Below are 17681 nucleotides of genomic sequence, written 5' to 3'. Positions count from 1 at the left end.
TTTAAAAGTCCTGCATTGCAGGAAAGTTGTCTTGCAACAGGGTGATCAAATGAAGATCCAATTCAGTATGTGCTAAGGCCTAGACTTGCACAGTTCATGCACAACAACAGAGTACATGCAGTTTTCATTGTCACTGATCACCATCTTTGTCAGTTGAACAGGGTTCGGATTACAAACAGTTAATGTGTTGTGAATTTTCTCTCTTTACTTGACATGCAAGTCAAATAACATTTCTCATGAGAGCTTTATTGTTGTATGGCTGATGCCCTGTTCAAAGATGTCTTCATCACTGATCACAGCGAGTCTGACAACAGTCGTTTTTTGATGGTCAGCAAAGCTGGTCACGGACAGACTACAAGCTTAATTAGACATGTTATTTCAGTATGACACCTCCTCTTCTGGCATCCCTGCCTGCCTGCCTCCCTGCCTATCTCCCTGCCTGCCTCTCTGTATGCCTCCTTCCCTGTCTGACTGCCTCCCTACCTCCCCGCCTGCCTGCCGCACTGCTTGCCTGCCTGTCTGTCTGCCTCCCTGCTTGCCTGCCTCCCTGCTTGCCTGCCTCCATGCTTGCCTGCCTCCCTGCTTGCTTACCTCCCTGCTTGCCTGCCTCCCTGCTTCCCTGCCTCCCTGCTTGCCTGCCTCCCTGCTTGCTTACCTCCCTGCTTGCCTGCCTCCCTGCTTCCCTGCCTCCCTGCTTGCCTGCCTGTCTGTCTGCCTCCCTGCTTGCCTGCCTCCCTGCTTGCCTGCCTCCCTGCTTGCCTGCCTCCCTGCTTGCTTACCTCCCTGCTTCCCTGCCTCCCTGCTTGCCTGCCTCCCTGCTTGCCTGCCTCCCTGCTTGCCTGCCTCCCTGCTTGCCTACCTCCCTGCTTGCCTGCCTCCCTGCTTGCCTGCTTCCCTGCTTGCCTGCCTCCCTGCTTGCTTGCCTCCCTGCTTGCTTACCTCCCTGCTTGCCTGCCTCCCTGCTTGCCTGCCTCCCTGCTTGCCTGCCTGTCTGTCTGCCTGCATGTCTGTCTGCCTCCCTGCTTGCTTACCTCCCTGCTTGCCTGCCTCCCTGCTTGCCTGCCTCCCTGCTTGCCTACCTCCCTGCTTGCCTGCCTCCCTGCTTGCCTGCCTGTCTGTCTGCCTGCCTGTCTGTCTGCCTGCCTGTCTGTCTGCCTGCCTGTCTGTCTGCCTGTCTGTCTGCCTCCCTGCTTGCTTACCTCCCTGCTTGCTTACCTCCCTGCTTGCCTGCCTCCCTGCCTCCGTACCAAAACCAGAGGCGGCCATCGATCGAGGAAAATAGCTTTTTTTAAATGTTGAAAGGCTGACCTGAAGCTGGTTCTTAGTGATAACTAGGGTGTTTTCCTCGAATCCCTCCAGTCACGTTCCAGCCTGAAGGCTGCTGTCTGTTTGTCTGTCCGTCTGTGTTTCAGAACTCCCTCCCTTAGATAAGACATACATGATTAGTCACTGTAAACACTTTAAAGGTAGGGAGCACGCTTCTGGAACCACAGTGCTTTTTAAAACATGAATACAAAATCCCCAGGTCCCCTCCTCCCCTGGCTGGGTTTTATACAGGGTATTGTTTTTCAGTTTTACTGAAATTCACTATTGATCTGCCGTGACATCGCTTATAGTGAGGTTTTTAACCATCAGCCAGTTGGAGTGAGACAAAGTGCTGAGGCAGATTTTAATTAAGTAACATACGGTAATACTGATCGATGATCACTGTAAGGAATGGAGGGGGGTGGGGAGTGGAAGGGGGGGGGGTCCTGTGGAAAGGGGGGGGGGGGGGGGGGGGTAGTGGGGTGTGATAAAGAGTGAGAAAGGGGCAGGTGTGGTGGTGTGTGTGAGAGAGAGAGATAGAGAGTGTGTGTGTGTGCGTGCGTGTGTTGCAAACACGTATGTGTCTGTGATTGGGAAGCCTCTGAGGGAGGTGAGAGTGTTTCTGACTTCCTCACTGAGGACTTGGGGGTGATCCAGTGAGATTGAGAATGACCCCTGTGTGTAGTTCATCTCTTAGCGCTGGCCTGCTGAGACTAAGGTCTAACTCTGCAGCTCAAATAAGAGAGAGACGGGTGTCGCTTTATCCACAGGACTATGGTGATGCTTTAAAAGTTGATCTTATCATGCTCTTTGACCTACACCTTTTCTGGAATCTTTTTCAAATTTGTTCTGGATTCACTATTTTCTCTGTTATAGTCGTTATTCTGGAAAAGTCAAATATCCAACGTAGGCCTTCATTTTTGTCTCCACTGTCATCCTTAATATCCCTATTTCAGAGATCTAAAATGTTCCTTGCAATTATTCTGATCTGACATTCCCACATAAATTAATCTGAATTAAAGGCACAGTATGAGGAAAATGAGAAAAATCTTCACATTTCAGTTGAAGAAAAAGTGGAGGGTTTGGAACATAAATCTTCAGATGATGCAGATTCATTGTTACTGTACATCAGTTAATTCCTGTTCATCGAAAGCAGAGAACTACAGTACATTACAATATAACATAGCCATGTGGAAACGTTAGCCGTAGTGTTGGCGCTAGATGGAGAAAATGGCTGCCACTGGACTCGGATTGTCAGGTTTAAAACACTGAGGGAGCATTATGATAGACCCACTAGCACTCTGTTGTAATGGAGAACACTAATGGAGTTTTATATTATTTTTTATAGTATCACTCTAACCAAATGGAAAGGAATTCTCCCGAGAAAAGGTATTAATCTAACCAAATGGAAAATAATTCTCCTGAGAAAAGGTATTAAAGTATTCTAGGCAGATGTTTCCAATGGGAACAATGAAGTGATATTCATTCCTATATTCTGCAATTGAAGTGCTCTTATACCGTGGACCATTTAGTCATGGTAAATGCCAAAATATGCATAAACTACTATAAGATACTATCAATTTAGAATACTTCAAATGTTATCCGATCCATCACACACTGTTGCCTAGTCAGGCTAGCCCATGTAAACACATACCCATGCATTTCTGATAGGTGTTTGAAAGATCACTCGACACAAAGTGATAGGCCACCTTTTAGCAGACAGTACTGTAAGACAATTAGGGATTCTCCCTTTTTAAAGAGGCCTGGTTTATTCATTAGACACCAAACAGAAGAAAATGGACTGAAACAGGGAGAGACTACTGTCCTTATCCAATAAGAAACACTCCTTTTCTGGGGGGGTTCTATTTGAAAACTTTGTCCGTTGTGTTCCATAATGCACACGATCCTGGGCCCACACAGATGATCCAGCTCACTGGCCGGTCTATAGCCATAATGAGGCAGACGATCCAGCTCACTGGCCGGTCTATAGCCATAATGAGGCAGATGATTATTAATTATGACGGTAATCATCTGTTGTCCACTGTGTACACAAAATTAGGGTGTGAATAGGGTGCTTCATCACCATCACCATTTTGTGTTCCAAATGGCATCTTATTCCCTACAGAGTTCACTACTTTAGGGTCCATAGGGCTTTGGTCAAAAGATGTAAGGAATAGGGAGCCATTTGGGACGCATCCCGTCATTTCAGGGGCATTGACTGTTCCGTTCTGTATGTTTCTAGGAAATTGATCAATGTATTGACTTGCATACTCTACAGTCCCCTTTATTATTTTCCACACCTTTGATAAATATGTACAAAGGCAACAATATATAAACTACCATACAATTGTAATTTAGCAGACACTCTTATCCAGAGTGACTTAGTGTTAGTGCATTCATCTTAAGATAGCTAGGTGAGACAACACCACATCACAAGCATACATTTTCCCTTAACAAAGTATTTATCAAATAGAAAAGTAAAAATAATGATTCATTATTGTGCTCAACAACATGATTGACAAAATGCTACCTCCAGTGATTGACGAGGTTCGTACTTCTTGAGTATTAACAAAATGAAGTAAATGAATATATACCTAGCTAGCACATAACGTTCTGAGAACCATATGTTTCTTGGAGCTTGGTGAGATTGTGGTTGTCCTATGGTTATTTTGCATACACCTTCCCACAATGTTCTGGGAATGGTGCAGGATACCCAGCTAGCACATGGTTCTGAGAACCATATGTTTCTTAGGTGGGAATTTCAGTAGTTCAGCATAAGGTTTTATGCAGGTTCTATTAAGTCATGCTCTCGGAACATTAAGAAAACGTTCCAGAAAAACCACAAGAGAACATTAGTAACTGTAATGGGTGCATGTTGGTGGCAGGGAAGTCAGGTGCAGGAGAACGAACTTGGTAAAAACGAAGTTGTTTAATAAATGCTGATAAAACTCCAATAACCAAAATGTACAAAATAACAAAAGTGGGTACAAAATAACAAAAGTGGGTACAAAATAACAAAAGTGGGTACAAAATAACAAAAGTGGGTACAAAACCTGTCGCACACCAACATAATACATGCACATCACATACAATCAAACAATCTCCGACAAGGACATGGGGGGAACAGAGGGTTAAATACACAACACGTAATTGATGGGATTGGAAGCAGGTGTGAAGGAAGACAAGACAAAACCAATGGTCAATGAAAAATGGATCAGTGATGGCTAGAAGGCCGGTGACGTCGACCGCTGAACACCGCCCGAACAAGGAGAGGGACCGACTTCGGCGGAAGTTGTGACAGTAACGTTCAAAGAACGTTCTAATAATGTTATTTAAAACTATATACATTCTGTTCTCAGTGTCAACAAAACTCTCTCTATCCTCTATCTTGTTAAGTGTGTTCAGGTGTGTTAGCCGATCCCACTAATTGGACACACCTGATCTTAACGAGTGCTTGTTTCGTTTGAAATGGGGTCTGTTTGAATAGACTAAAAGGAACAGTTTTGTATGAGTTAAAAAAAATTCTCCATTCTGATGGTGCAGTCGACTAATTCCATGGATAGAGGACAGAAGATAGGTTTGAATCTCACTGACTACGTGCCACAATAAAAAAAGATATGTTTGCATGATTAATGACTAAGCAAATGAATTTCCATGTGTCCTATCTGTTCCTCGAGTTCAAAACAGTTAACCCAAACTAAGCTAACAGTGTTATTAAAAGTCTTATTTGAAACATGTTCTCAGAAAGTTCCTAAATTATCTTCAAATAACCTCTAATTTCTGTTCTCAGACCATGAATAAAACCTTCTAGAAAAACTTTCAGGGAACCATTGTAAAACTTTCTCAGAACCTCTCTGCAACCTAAAAATGTACGTTCCTAGAACAGGAGACATTTTTACTTCCGTTCTCAGAACATTTAAAAAACTTTCTATTTTACCGGTCAAGAAACTTATGGCTTCGTTCCCAGAACTAATGGGAAACCAAAAACATATGTTCCCACAACTTCCAATTAACTAAATGGGCTAGCTGGGATAGAAACAGAGTGCACTCTAAATAATTGAACTGTATGATTGAGAAAGACTACATTGAAGTTCTCCATGGAGAGAAAGACACTTTTGGAGAGTATAAAAGAGTGAAGTGTTCTGACTGACTCATCGTAAACAGCAGTAAAGATGAACTGGCCAGAACTTGTATCAGCCTGCAGTTTAATCTCAGCTGCCCTTGAACCATGCTAGCTGGCTGGCTGCATCCCTAAAATGAGATTGGAAAAAATGTAAAGACACTGTTATTTCTCTCTCTTTCTCCTTCCCTCGGTACATCCCTCTCCCTCTCTCTCTTTCTCTGATCCACACATCTTAGTTGCAAGGGGGATGGCTGGTTGATGGGCAGCTCTGTTAAAGGCCTGGTGGAGCTATGACTGATCTGATGTATAGTAGCCTTTTCCTCTGACAGAGTGGGTAATGAGCTTTTCTGGAGTGGCCTGCTGTTTCTCAATGATACGACTCAGTTAGCACCACAAACACAACCACCAGCACCACTACCACAACAACCACAAATACCAGCACCACAACCACCACAACTACCAGCACCAGCACCACAACCACCACAAACACAACCACCAGCACCACTACCACAACAACCACAAATACCAGCACCACAACCACCACAACTACCAGCACCACCACCACAACCACCACAGCAACCACCAGCACCATCACCACAACTACCAGCACCACCCCTACCACAACCAACACCGCAAATACCAGCACCACAACCACAACAACAACCACCAGCACCAGCACAACCCCTACCACAACCATCACCACAACAACAACACCCATCAGCACAACCACCACCGCAACCACCACCGCAAACACCAGCACCCCCCATACCACAGCCACCACCACAACAACAACAACCACCAGCACAACCACCACTCCAAACACCAACACCAGCACCACAACAACCACCAGCACAACCACCAGCTTCAGCACAACCCCTACCACAACCACCACCACAACAACAACCACCAGCACAACCACCACCGCAAACACCAGCACCACCACCACAACAACAACCACCACCGCAAATACCAGCACCACCACCACAACAACAACCACCACCGCAAACACCAGCACCACCACCACAACAACAACCACCACCGCAAACACCAGCACCACCACCACAACAACAACCACCACCGCAAACACCAGCACCACCACCACAACAACCACCACCACCGCAAACACCAGCACCACCACCACAACAACAACCACCACCGCAAACACCAGCACCACCACCACAACAACAACCACCAGCACAACCACCACCGCAAACACCAGCACCACCACCACAACAACAACCACCAGCACAACCACCACCGCAAACACCAGCACCACCACCACAACAACAACCACCACCGCAAATACCAGCACCACCACCACAACAACAACCACCACCGCAAACACCAACACCAGCACCACAACAACCACCAGCACAACCACCAGCTTCAGCACAACCCCTACCACAACCACCACCACAACAACAACCACCAGCACAACCACCACCGCAAACACCAGCACCACCACCACAACAACCACCACCACCGCAAACACCAGCACCACCACCACAACAACAACCACCACCGCAAACACCAGCACCACCACCACAACAACAACCACCAGCACAACCACCACCGCAACTACCAGAACCACCACCACAACACCAGCACCACAACCATCACCACTACTGTGTGTGTGTGTGTGTCCCCTGTCAGCTCTATATCCTGGATGTTGGCATGCTAGCACAATGCTTAGGTACTCTACTTTTATAGGTAGTTGTACTAGTGTTATCCATCTACCAATAACAAGGATATTGAACATCTGTGTTTGTGGTCTTACCATTTAGTTAGTTTAGCAGTAGCTGGGTTTCCTAACCTTTCTGATTCATTTTTCATGGGGGGCAGCTGGTGTCGGTGGTGACGGCGTGAAGCCGGTTTTTGCCTACGTGTCACACTTGTGTGCAAGTCAACAGGCCACGGACATTGCTATGTTTGTCGTGTCGGAGTTTGCTGTCAGACATTATTTTCCGCAAACAATGACATTCTGACCGCTTTTTACTTTGTTAAGGCTGATCTGTCAGTGTGTTTGTTTACATGTATACAGCTAATAGCTTTAGACACACTACTGTCGTGTCTTTGGCTATGCCGGATTAAGTGATATGACATGCTATTCTATAAAATAATTTCTCCGTAATTAATATTACCTGATTGAGCTAATCATGTAAATGTAATTAACTAGAGAGTCGGGCACCACAAAATAATATTTATAGAGCTGTTATCTTCCGAATAAACTCTTAAAGACCTAGTAAGATTTTACATCAATAGCAGTCAATATTAATGGTCATCTTAATTCAGTCTCATCTGAAAGTTGTAAATTCTTGGTTATCTGCACGAACCCTGGCTAACAAGTTGAATCAGCAATACAAAATTGGGTTTAATTATTTATTTACTAAATACCTAACTAATCACAAAGAATTACACATACACATATTTAAATCATAACTTGATTACAAATTACGTCCTAAAGGAAAACGTCCCTAGCGTGTGGAACTGATATGACAGCTGGTTACACAAAGGAAAAGGGGCTGGGTTTGAGTGAAAGAGCGGGAAGACTGAGGAACAAAGGGCGAAGCTGTGCTATCGTAAATACAGTATCTTATGCATTCTAAATTACTGCCCATTTGGAAAAGGAAAATGCAATAAATATTTACTCTGAGCTGCGCTTCGGTAGGTTGGTGGTAGATGGAAGGCCGTGTTGCCCAACCGAGTCCTTTGTTCTTTGAAGAATGTCTCTGCTGGTAAATTGAATACGTTGTAGTAACGTCGTTGTGTGGTAGACGGGATACTCTGTCTGTTCCTTCCTAACCCTCGTTTGCAGGGGCTGTTGCTAACTCAATGGCTAGGAGGTATCACTTCTGTAGTGAATAAGAGTTCAAAGTTCATACCATTCACAACCAAAGCTCACACTGATGTTGGCTTCGACCTGTAGTTATTATCTGAACCATTCTGACATCGGACCGTCGTCCTCACGTCCTCAGAACAGGAGGTTATATTGTCATCAAGGCTTTATATAGCAAGGGAGAGGAGGGCGTGTTTGAAAAGTTGTATAGCCCATGTCCCTTCACAGGGGCGGGGCAATGATTGAGCAGAGCCCTGTCTTATGAAAACCCAAATCTCACATTTTAGAAGCCAAAATCACATTTCATCCCATCACGAATAATTTCATATTCAAACATTTAAGTTGAACAACAATTCCGTGTGAATCCGATAACTCTGATGTGTAGACTTTCCACTGTAGAGTTTATGTCATCTTATCATTGATGAGAATGTCTCAGATGACAACTGAACCGACATCATATTCATTAAGTACCACCGCATATGTTCAATTGGTCGGATTGCCAGAATATAGTTCATTTCCCCCCACCTTCTGATGTTCCCAGAATCTCTATGTTAACCAAGGGTTTTGCAAATGTAACATCAGTAGGGTAGAGAGAGGAAAAAGGGGGGAAGAGGTATTTATGACTGTCATAAACCTACCCCCAGGCCAACGTCATGACACTACCATCAAAAAAGAGTCTTGCAATTCTAAAACAACAACATCTCTGATATAACTCCAACTCCAAAGTTATCTATAGCATCACCCTCGTCTGGCTGTGTCTCTCATCTATCCTCTTAGTCCTTAGTAGAGTTCCTAGTTCCTGGGCTGACCTCCCCACTGCCCCCTGCTCTCCCAGTAATTAATGACAGATTAAATTAGAGCTCCTGAGTACTCCCTCACGTTGCTGCACTGCTCTGGAGGAGTGATGAGTGGGTGCATTGAGACGGGCTGAGATGCTATGATAATGCCTTGGATGATTAGAACAGGACACCTCCTTCTTCCATCCTTCCATTCAGTTGGTGGAGAGACAGAGAGAGACTGTGGAGAGATGGAGAGACAGAACACAGGGGGAAAAGGATTACCACTGGATTAGTTTGATTAGTTTAAAGTGACCCCCTGGATTAATGACTGACAATCAGGACACAAAGTGGTGTGTGTGTGTGTGTGTGTGCGTGTGCGTGTGCGTGTGCGTGTGTGTGTGTGTGTGAGGATGTAGGTAGATGCATGCATGTTTGTACATATGTGCTTGCATGTGTGTGTGCAGAGGAAGATTGGCCTGGTCCCAGATTTGTACGTGATTTTGCCAACTACGATAGTCAGACCATTTGGCTAAACACACATACAGATCTGGGACCAGGCAAAAAGCATGATCGGCTCAAAGCCTCCCACCAGCGGGACACCTGTCAACAACTTCCGGTGAAATTGCCGGGCGCGATTCAAATAAATAATCATACAAATTATGGATATTAAATATCTTGGTACATACAAGTGTCTTATATCAGTTAAAAGCTTAAATTCTTGTTAATCTAACTGCATTGTCCGATTTACAATAGGCATTACAGCGAAAGCATGCCATGCGATTGTTTGAGGACGGCACCCCACATCAAAATATTTTTCAACCAGCACAGGCTTCGTAAAATCACAAATAGCGATTAAATATGAATTTACTTTTTTAAGATCTTATTCTGATTTGCAATCCCAAGGGTTCCAGCTACAACATGCATGGTCATTTTGTTAGATAAAATCAATCTTTATATCCCAAAAAGTCTGTTTAGTGGGCGTCATCGATTTGAGTAATCCACTCGTTCAACATGCAGAGAAAGGAATCCAAAAAGCTAAACTTTGTTAAAACAAGTCAAACTATGTTTTTATTTAATCCCCAGGTACCCTAAAATGTAATTAAACTATAATATTTCATACAGAAAGAAGTTTTTTAAATAGAAAAGTAAAATTAGCAAGTGCGCATCTTCTTCGTTGCGCACGCACAGACTGATTTCCAACTTTTACTCCCAGTATCAAAACTCAAAGTTCTCCCTCGTTTGGGAAGAAACAAGCCTGAAACCTTGAACAAAGACTGTTGACATCTAGTGGAAGCCATAGGAATTGCAACCTGGGAGCTGGAATTGCATAGGACCCATAGCCTTCCACCTCAAAAAAAGAAATGTTCCAGTTGGTTTTCCTTTGGATTTTCTCCTACCATATCAATTGTGTTATAGTCTCATACATTATTTTAACATTTCTACAAATTTCAAAGTGTTTTCCATCCAATGGTACATATTATATGCATATCCTGGCTTTACTTTGGGCACGTCAGTCAGACAGTCATTGGCAGCCGAGAACTGGAAGGAAATGCGGCCAAAGGAGGTGTTGGCTTTGGGGATGACCAGTGAAATATACCTGCTGGAACGTGTGCTACGGGTGGGTGTTGCTATGGTGAGCAGTGAGCTGAGATAAGGCGGAGCTTTACCTAGCAAAGACATATAGATGACCTGGAGCCAGTGGGTTTGGCCACGAATATGTAGTGAAGACCAGCCAACGAGAGCATACAGGTCACAGTGGTGGGTAGTATATGGGGCTTTGGTGACAAAATGGATGATAGACTGCATCCAATTTGCTGAGTAGAGTGTTGGAGGCTATCTTGTAAATGACATCGTCGAAGTCAAGGATCGGTAGGATAGTCATTTTTACGAGGGTATGTTTGGCAGCATGAGTGAAGGAGGCTTTGTTGCGAAACAGGAAGCCGATTCTAGATTTAATTTTGGATTGGAGATGCTTAATGTGAATCTGGAAGGAGAGTTTAGAGTCTAGCCAAACACCTAGGTATTTATAGTTGTACACATATTCTAAGTCGGAACCGTTCAGAGTAGTGACGCTAGTCGGACGGGCAGGTGCAGACAGCGATTGGGTGAAGAGCATGCATTTAGTTTTACTTGTATTTAAGAGGAGTTGGAGGCCACGGAAGGAGAGTTGTATGGCGTTGAAGCTCTTTTGGAGGTTAGTTAACACAGTCTCCAACGAAGGGCCAGATGTATACAGAATGGTATTGTCTGCGTAGAGGTGGATCAAATAATCACCAGCAGCAAGAGCGACATCATTGATATATACAGAGAAAAGAGTCGGCTTGCGAATTGAACCCTGTGGCACCCCTATAGAGACTGTTAATATCCTTCCAGGATACCCGGTCCAGGTCGATTAGAAAGGCCTGCTCGCAGATGTGTTTCAGGGAGCGTTTGACAGTGATGAGGGGTGGTCGTTTGACCGCGGACCCATAACGGATGCAGGCAATGAGGCAGTGATCGCTGAGATCCTGATTGAAAACAGCAGTGGTGTATTTAGAGGGCAAGTTAGCCAGAAGGATATCTATGAGGGTGCCCATGTTTACAGATTTGGGGTTGTACCTGGTGGGTTCCTTGATAATTTGTGTGAGATTGAGGGCATCTATCTTAGATTATAGGACGGCTGGGGTGTTAAGCATATCACAATTTAGGTCACCTAGCAGTACGAACTCTGACGTTAGATGTGGGCAATCAATTCACATATGGTGTCCAGGGCACAGCTGGGAGCTGAGGGGGGTCTATAACAGGCGGCAACCGTTATTGACTTATTTCTGGAGAGATGGATCTTTAAAAGTAGAAGCTCGATCTGTAGATCTGGATAGTATGACAGAACTCTGCAGGCTCTCTCTACAGTAGATTGCAATTCCGCCCCCTTTAGCAGTTCTATCTTGATGGAAAATATTGTAATTGGGGATTGAAATTTCAGATTTTTTGTGGCCTTCCTAAGCCAGGATTCAGACTCAGCTGGAACATCAGGGTTGGCGTAGTGTGCTAAAACAGTGAATAAAACACACTTAGGGAGGAGGCTTCTGATGTTAACATGCAAGAACCCAAGGCATTTACTGTTGCAGAAGTCAACAAATGAGAGCGCATGGGGACACACAAGGCCTGGGTTAACCTCTACATCACCAGAGGAACAGAGGAGGAGTAGGATGAGGATACGGCTAGAGGCTATAAGAACTGGTCGTCTAGTGTGTTGGGAACAGAGAATAAAAGGAGCAGATTTATGGGCGTGGTAGGATAGTTTCAGGGCATAGTGAACAGACAAGGGTAAGGCAGGGTGCGAGGACAGTGGGGGTAAACCTAGGCATTGAGTGACGATGAGAGAGGTTGCATCTCTGGAGGCGCCAGTTAAGCTGGGTGCGGTCTCCGCGTGTGTGGGGGCTGGGAGCTATCTGAAACATGTTGAGCAGGACTAGAGGCTCCGCAGTAAAATAAAACAAAGAGAGCTGCCCTAAACAACAGTATACAAGGCATATTGACATTAGAGAAAGGCATAAGCAATCACAGGTGTTGATTGGGAGAGCTAAGACAACAACGGGTGAGACAACAATGGGTAAACAGCTAGGACAACAACAATGGGTATATGGCAATGAATGGGCAGAGAGGGTCAGTTAGCTACACACAGGGGCTGAGTTTGAGGCTGGGGCAAAAAAATAGGTCAAGACTTGGACAATGAAAACATACATAGACACAATTCACTTGTACAGTGCATTCAGAAAGTATTCAGACCCCTTCCCTTTTTGTTACGTTACAGCCTGTCGTGGTAATTTCCTGTATTACTAAATGAGGAGAGTTGGAAACCACACACCAGTCAGAGTTATACTTAAATTTCCTCTTTTAATAATATGAGCTTCACTATAGCCCTTTGACTCTCAGATCAATTCAGTGTCTATAATGAATTCTGAGAGTCCCTACAAAAGAATACCAAGATCTTTTATAGCCAAGATACACCCCTCTCAACTTACATGACGAACCACAGATCTTAGGAAAACTTCACAGAGGGCCTTTTACTTGAGAGAGGAGTATCCCATAGCCAGATAGCATTAGCTATAAATGATCGTTCAGTTTGGTCTCTAAAACGAGGTTCTAATCTCATTCCTGGTACTTCATAGTACAAAAACATTACCTCATCCAATGGCATATATCAATTGTCAACAATTATATTCTCCCATCTCAAGTAAACCCCCTCTTCTCCCCACACCTGGACAAGTGGGGAGTGAGCCTCTAGGTCATATACTATCTCAAGATAAGTGCAACATCAGAGGGGACATACAATGGTTCCAGACACTGCCATACTCCTCCCCCCAATGGGAAAAGGAGGGAGTGACTGGCGTACAGACATTGTGGAGACACTTAATTGGTTCCCCATTAATCACGCCATCCCTTCACATGGTTTAAGAATAGTTAAAGACACATTCACATAAGAAGACAATGTTCCATTCTGTCCTCCTCCCCTTCTGATATTCTGCATAGCACCAGATGGTTTAACAGATGCATTCACATATGAAGACAAGCCTGACCTCTCCCCTCTCTGGGCCCCAAGTGACTGAGCCCTAGCTGAGAAGGGATACGTGCAATTGCCTACCCTATAGTCCAAAGGGAAACATTCTAATGACAAGTATCTCACATAAGCATATCATGTAAATAAAACATCTTATTTATCTATGTTACCTAACTAATTCTGATTCAGCACCCATAAGCCTCATTCTAAAATCGATTCAATAAAAAATGTTCCTCATCAATCTACACACAATAACCCATATTGACAAACAGGTTTTTAGACATATAAAAAACACAAGTATTCAGACCCTTTGCTATGAGGAGCTCAAGTGCATCTTGTTTCCATTGGTCATCTTTGAGATGTTTTTACAACTTGATTGGAGACCACCTGTTGTAAATTCATTTGACTGGACATGATTTGGAAAGGCACACACCTGTCTATATAAGGTCCCACAGTTGACTTTGCATGTAACAAAAACCAAGCCATGAGGTCAAAGGAATTGTCCGTAGAGGTCCGAGACAGGATTGTGTCGAGACTAAGATCTGGGGCAGAGTGCCAAAATATTTCTGCAGCATTGAGGGTCCCCAAAAACACAGTGACGTCCATCATTCTTAAATGGATTAAGTTTGGAACCACCAAGAATCTTCCTCGAGCTGGCACTCGGCCAAACTGAGAAATAGGGGAGAAGTACCTTGGTCAGGGAGGTGACCAAGAACCCGATGGTCACTCTGACAGAGCTCCAGAGTTCCTCTGTGGAGATGGGAGAACCTTTCAGAAGGACAACCGTCGTTGCAGCACTCCACCAATCAGGCCAGACGGAAGCTACTCCTCAGTAAAAGGCAAATGACAGCCCGCTTGGAGTTTGCCAAAAGGCACCTAAAGGACTCTCAGAGCATGAGAAACAAGATTCTCTGGTCTGATGAAATCAAGATTGAACTCTTTGGCCTGAATGCCAAGCTTCACGTCTGGAGGAAACCTGGCACCATTCCTATGGTGAAGCATGGTGGTGGCAGCATCATGCTGGTGGGGATGTTTTTCAGCTGCAGGGACTGGGAGACTTGTCAGGATCAATGGAAAGTTGAACTGAGCAAAGTACAGAGAGATCCCTGATGAAAACCTGCTCCAGAGAGCTCAGGACCTCAGACTGGGGTGAAGGTTCCCCTTCCAACAGGACAATGACTTTAAGCACACAGCAAAGACAACGCAACAGTGGCTTCAGAACAAGTCTCTGAATGTCCTTGAGTGGCCCAGTTACTTGTTTCATTATAAAAGATGAAAAAGGAGAAATTAATCGGTGTAATTGTGTTTTTAACAAACTATTTTCTCTTGTTTGTCTTCCTTAGGTACAGGAGTGGCTTTGTCTCAACTGCCAGATGCAGAGGGCCTTGGGCATTGACATGACCACCCCACGCTCCAAGAGCCAGCAGCAGATCCACTCTCCATCCCACCAAGCCAAACCCATAGTCCAGCCACCACCTGTTCAGCCAGCTCAGCCAGCAGCCCAGCCAAAACCCCAGCCTCAGCCCCAGGCCCAGCCCCCACCACAGTCAAAACCCCACTCCCAGCCCCAGCACCAAGTCTACGGTCAATCCCAGCCCTATGGTCAATCCCAGCCCCAGGCCCAGCCCTATGGTCAATCCCAGTCCCAGCCCTATGGACAATCCCAATCCCAGCCCTATGGACAATCCCAATCCCAGTCCCAGCTCTATGGTCAGTCCCAGCCCCAGTCCTTTGGCAAAACTCCGCCCCAGCCCTATGGCCAATCCCAGCCTCAGCAACAGCCCTACAACCAAACTCAGCCCCAGCCACATGGTCAATCTCAGACCTATGGCCATTCCCAGCCCCAGCAACAGCCCTATGGTCAATCCCAGCCCCAACAACAGCCCTACAGCCAAACTCAGCCTCAGTCATATGGTCAATCCCAACCCCAGCAACAGCTCTACGGCCAAAACCAACCTCAGCCCCAGCCATATGGTCAATCCCAGCCCTATGGTCAATCCCAGTCGCAGCACCAGCCTCAGGCCAAACCCCAAGCTCAGCATCAGCCACAGACCTCTCCTGGCCTACAGAGACACCCTATACCCGGCTCTGCTTCCCTGCCTGGGTCAACGACAAGCTCCCCCCAGCACATCCCATATGGCCAGAGAGGGCCTGGAGGTCCCGGCCAGCCCCGAATTCCCCATCCTGGGGCAGTCCCCCTTGTGGGCATGGCCAAGGCACCCTCCCAGCCAGACCTGGGCCGAGGCTCCCCGCAGCACCAGGGCGGCCGCCAGGCCGCCAGCGCCGGCTCGTCGCCTTCCCATCGGCCCGCCGCTCCCCAGGGGCAACCGCCCCAGGACGGCCTGACCAAACTGTTTGGCTTTGGGGCATCGCTCCTCAACCAGGCAGCCAGCACCCTGGCCTCTGTGGACCCCCTCTCAGGGACACCATCCACCCAGCCCTCCCCTGCCAGGGGTGGGCCTTCCAACAAACAACAAGGACCTCCTGGTGCCAAACCATTCCAGACGGGTGGCCCTCATGCACCCCCGATGGGTGGCCCGCAAGCACCCCAGATGGGTGGCCCTCATGCACCCCCGATGGGTAGCCCGCAAGCACCCCAGATGGGTGGCCCACAAGCACCCCAAATGGGTGGCCCTCATGTAGCGCAAATGGGTGGACCCCACACACCAACTCAGATTGGTGGCCCGTATGCACCACAAATGGGTGGCCCACATACATCAACTCAGAAAGCACCCCAACAGCAGCAATCACCTGTGCATCATCAGAAGGGACCACAGCAACAACAGCAACAGCAGCAGCAGCAGCCGGCCAGACAGGAGCCCGTTCCCAAGCCGGTGGAGCCCGAGAAGCCCAAAGTCAAATGCCCCTTGTGTAAAACGGAGCTCAACATCGGCAGCACCACTGAGCCGCCTAGCTACAACTCCTGCACCCAGTGCCACACTCAGGTCTGCAACCTATGTGGATTCAACCCCGCGCCTCACCTGGAGGTAAGCAAGACTTTCCATCTCTCTTTCTGTATGTTTCTATCTCACTCTCACTTTATCTCTCTTTATCTCACTTTATCTCTCTTTATCTCTCTTTATCTCTCTTTATCTCTCTCTCTCTCTCTCTCTCTCTCTCTCTCTCTCTCTCTCTCATTGCCCTTGATCCTTCACTGAGGCCCATGCTCCTGTTTGTCATTACGTTGTGAGTAATGCAGCTCGCTCAATTCTTCACAGTAATCACACCTAAAAGTGTCTTAGCAGGTTTACATCTCCACCATGTCTGCCTCGCAACAATTCAGTACTTATTAGTTTGCCTTCCCAATTGATAGAGGCAGTTCTTCCATTTCTTTCTGAATACCTGGTCAAAAGGGGAGCGTGGGGAACACAAAACATCTGTTTTTTCTTCCATTAATTTCGTATTCAATAGAATTGTTCCATTTATTGATAATGAAACTCTCCAAAGCAGGCCCTTTTCCCCTCACACACCTTTTTCAATAGATCAGCACACAGACCTTGAGAACACTGCATGCGCATACTAAAGATTTAACGGTGGAGTGGAGGGCTGGAGCAAGGGATGAAAGTAGATGGACAGACACAGTAGAGGAAGCTGTTGAATGGCTTAGTAAAACCATCCACATTAGGGATGTTCAGTCTCTAGGCCTTTTGTGGTTGTACGGTACCTGCCTGGTAGGCAGCTTCTCTTATTGATGGAGATTTTTGGGAGTAAGTCATGGCCAACGTTAGCTATACTCCTGGACCTAGAAGCATTTTTTGATGGAGATTCTCCATTGAGCTTTCTTTTTGGTCCAGGACAAGGCTTAATCTGTGTCCCGGAAACAACCTCTATATTCTATACTACTCGTTTGTGTGGTAGGCAATACAGAGGTGAAATCTCTCCTCATTGTCCTAAATACTTTAGTAAATCGTCCATAAACGGATATTAGATGAGATGTTGACCAAATTGGTGAGGATAAGTTTATATTATATTCTCTCCCTCTCAAAAGAGATCCAGGTCAGAAATCCTCCTTAATGGACATTGAGGAGGCTGGGAAAAAGGTTGAGTATGGGAGATGTAGAGATGTATGGGAGATGTATTTCCCGCTATAATTCAGCC

General features: G+C 45.9%; 1 protein-coding gene across 2 annotated transcripts in view; it reads left to right on the top strand.

The window, feature by feature from the left end:
- LOC110492306 (protein bassoon) overlaps positions 1–17681 on the top strand; it is a 183739-nt gene that overhangs the window by 58056 nt on the left and 108002 nt on the right. For both annotated transcript variants that reach the window (XM_090203467.1, XM_021566517.3), the window contains exon 3: positions 14927–16570. In XM_090203467.1, coding sequence (XP_090059593.1) covers positions 14927–16570 — 1644 coding nt within the window. The remainder of the gene's footprint in view (positions 1–14926; positions 16571–17681) is intronic.

The sequence above is a fragment of the Oncorhynchus mykiss genome, chromosome 16 (assembly GCF_057628025.1).
Source record: "Oncorhynchus mykiss isolate SJ-2025 chromosome 16, ASM5762802v1, whole genome shotgun sequence".
Classification (NCBI taxonomy): Eukaryota; Metazoa; Chordata; class Actinopteri; order Salmoniformes; family Salmonidae; genus Oncorhynchus; species Oncorhynchus mykiss.
Note: the sequence above shows the minus strand (reverse complement) of the source record. Positions and strands in the feature narration are given on the sequence as shown.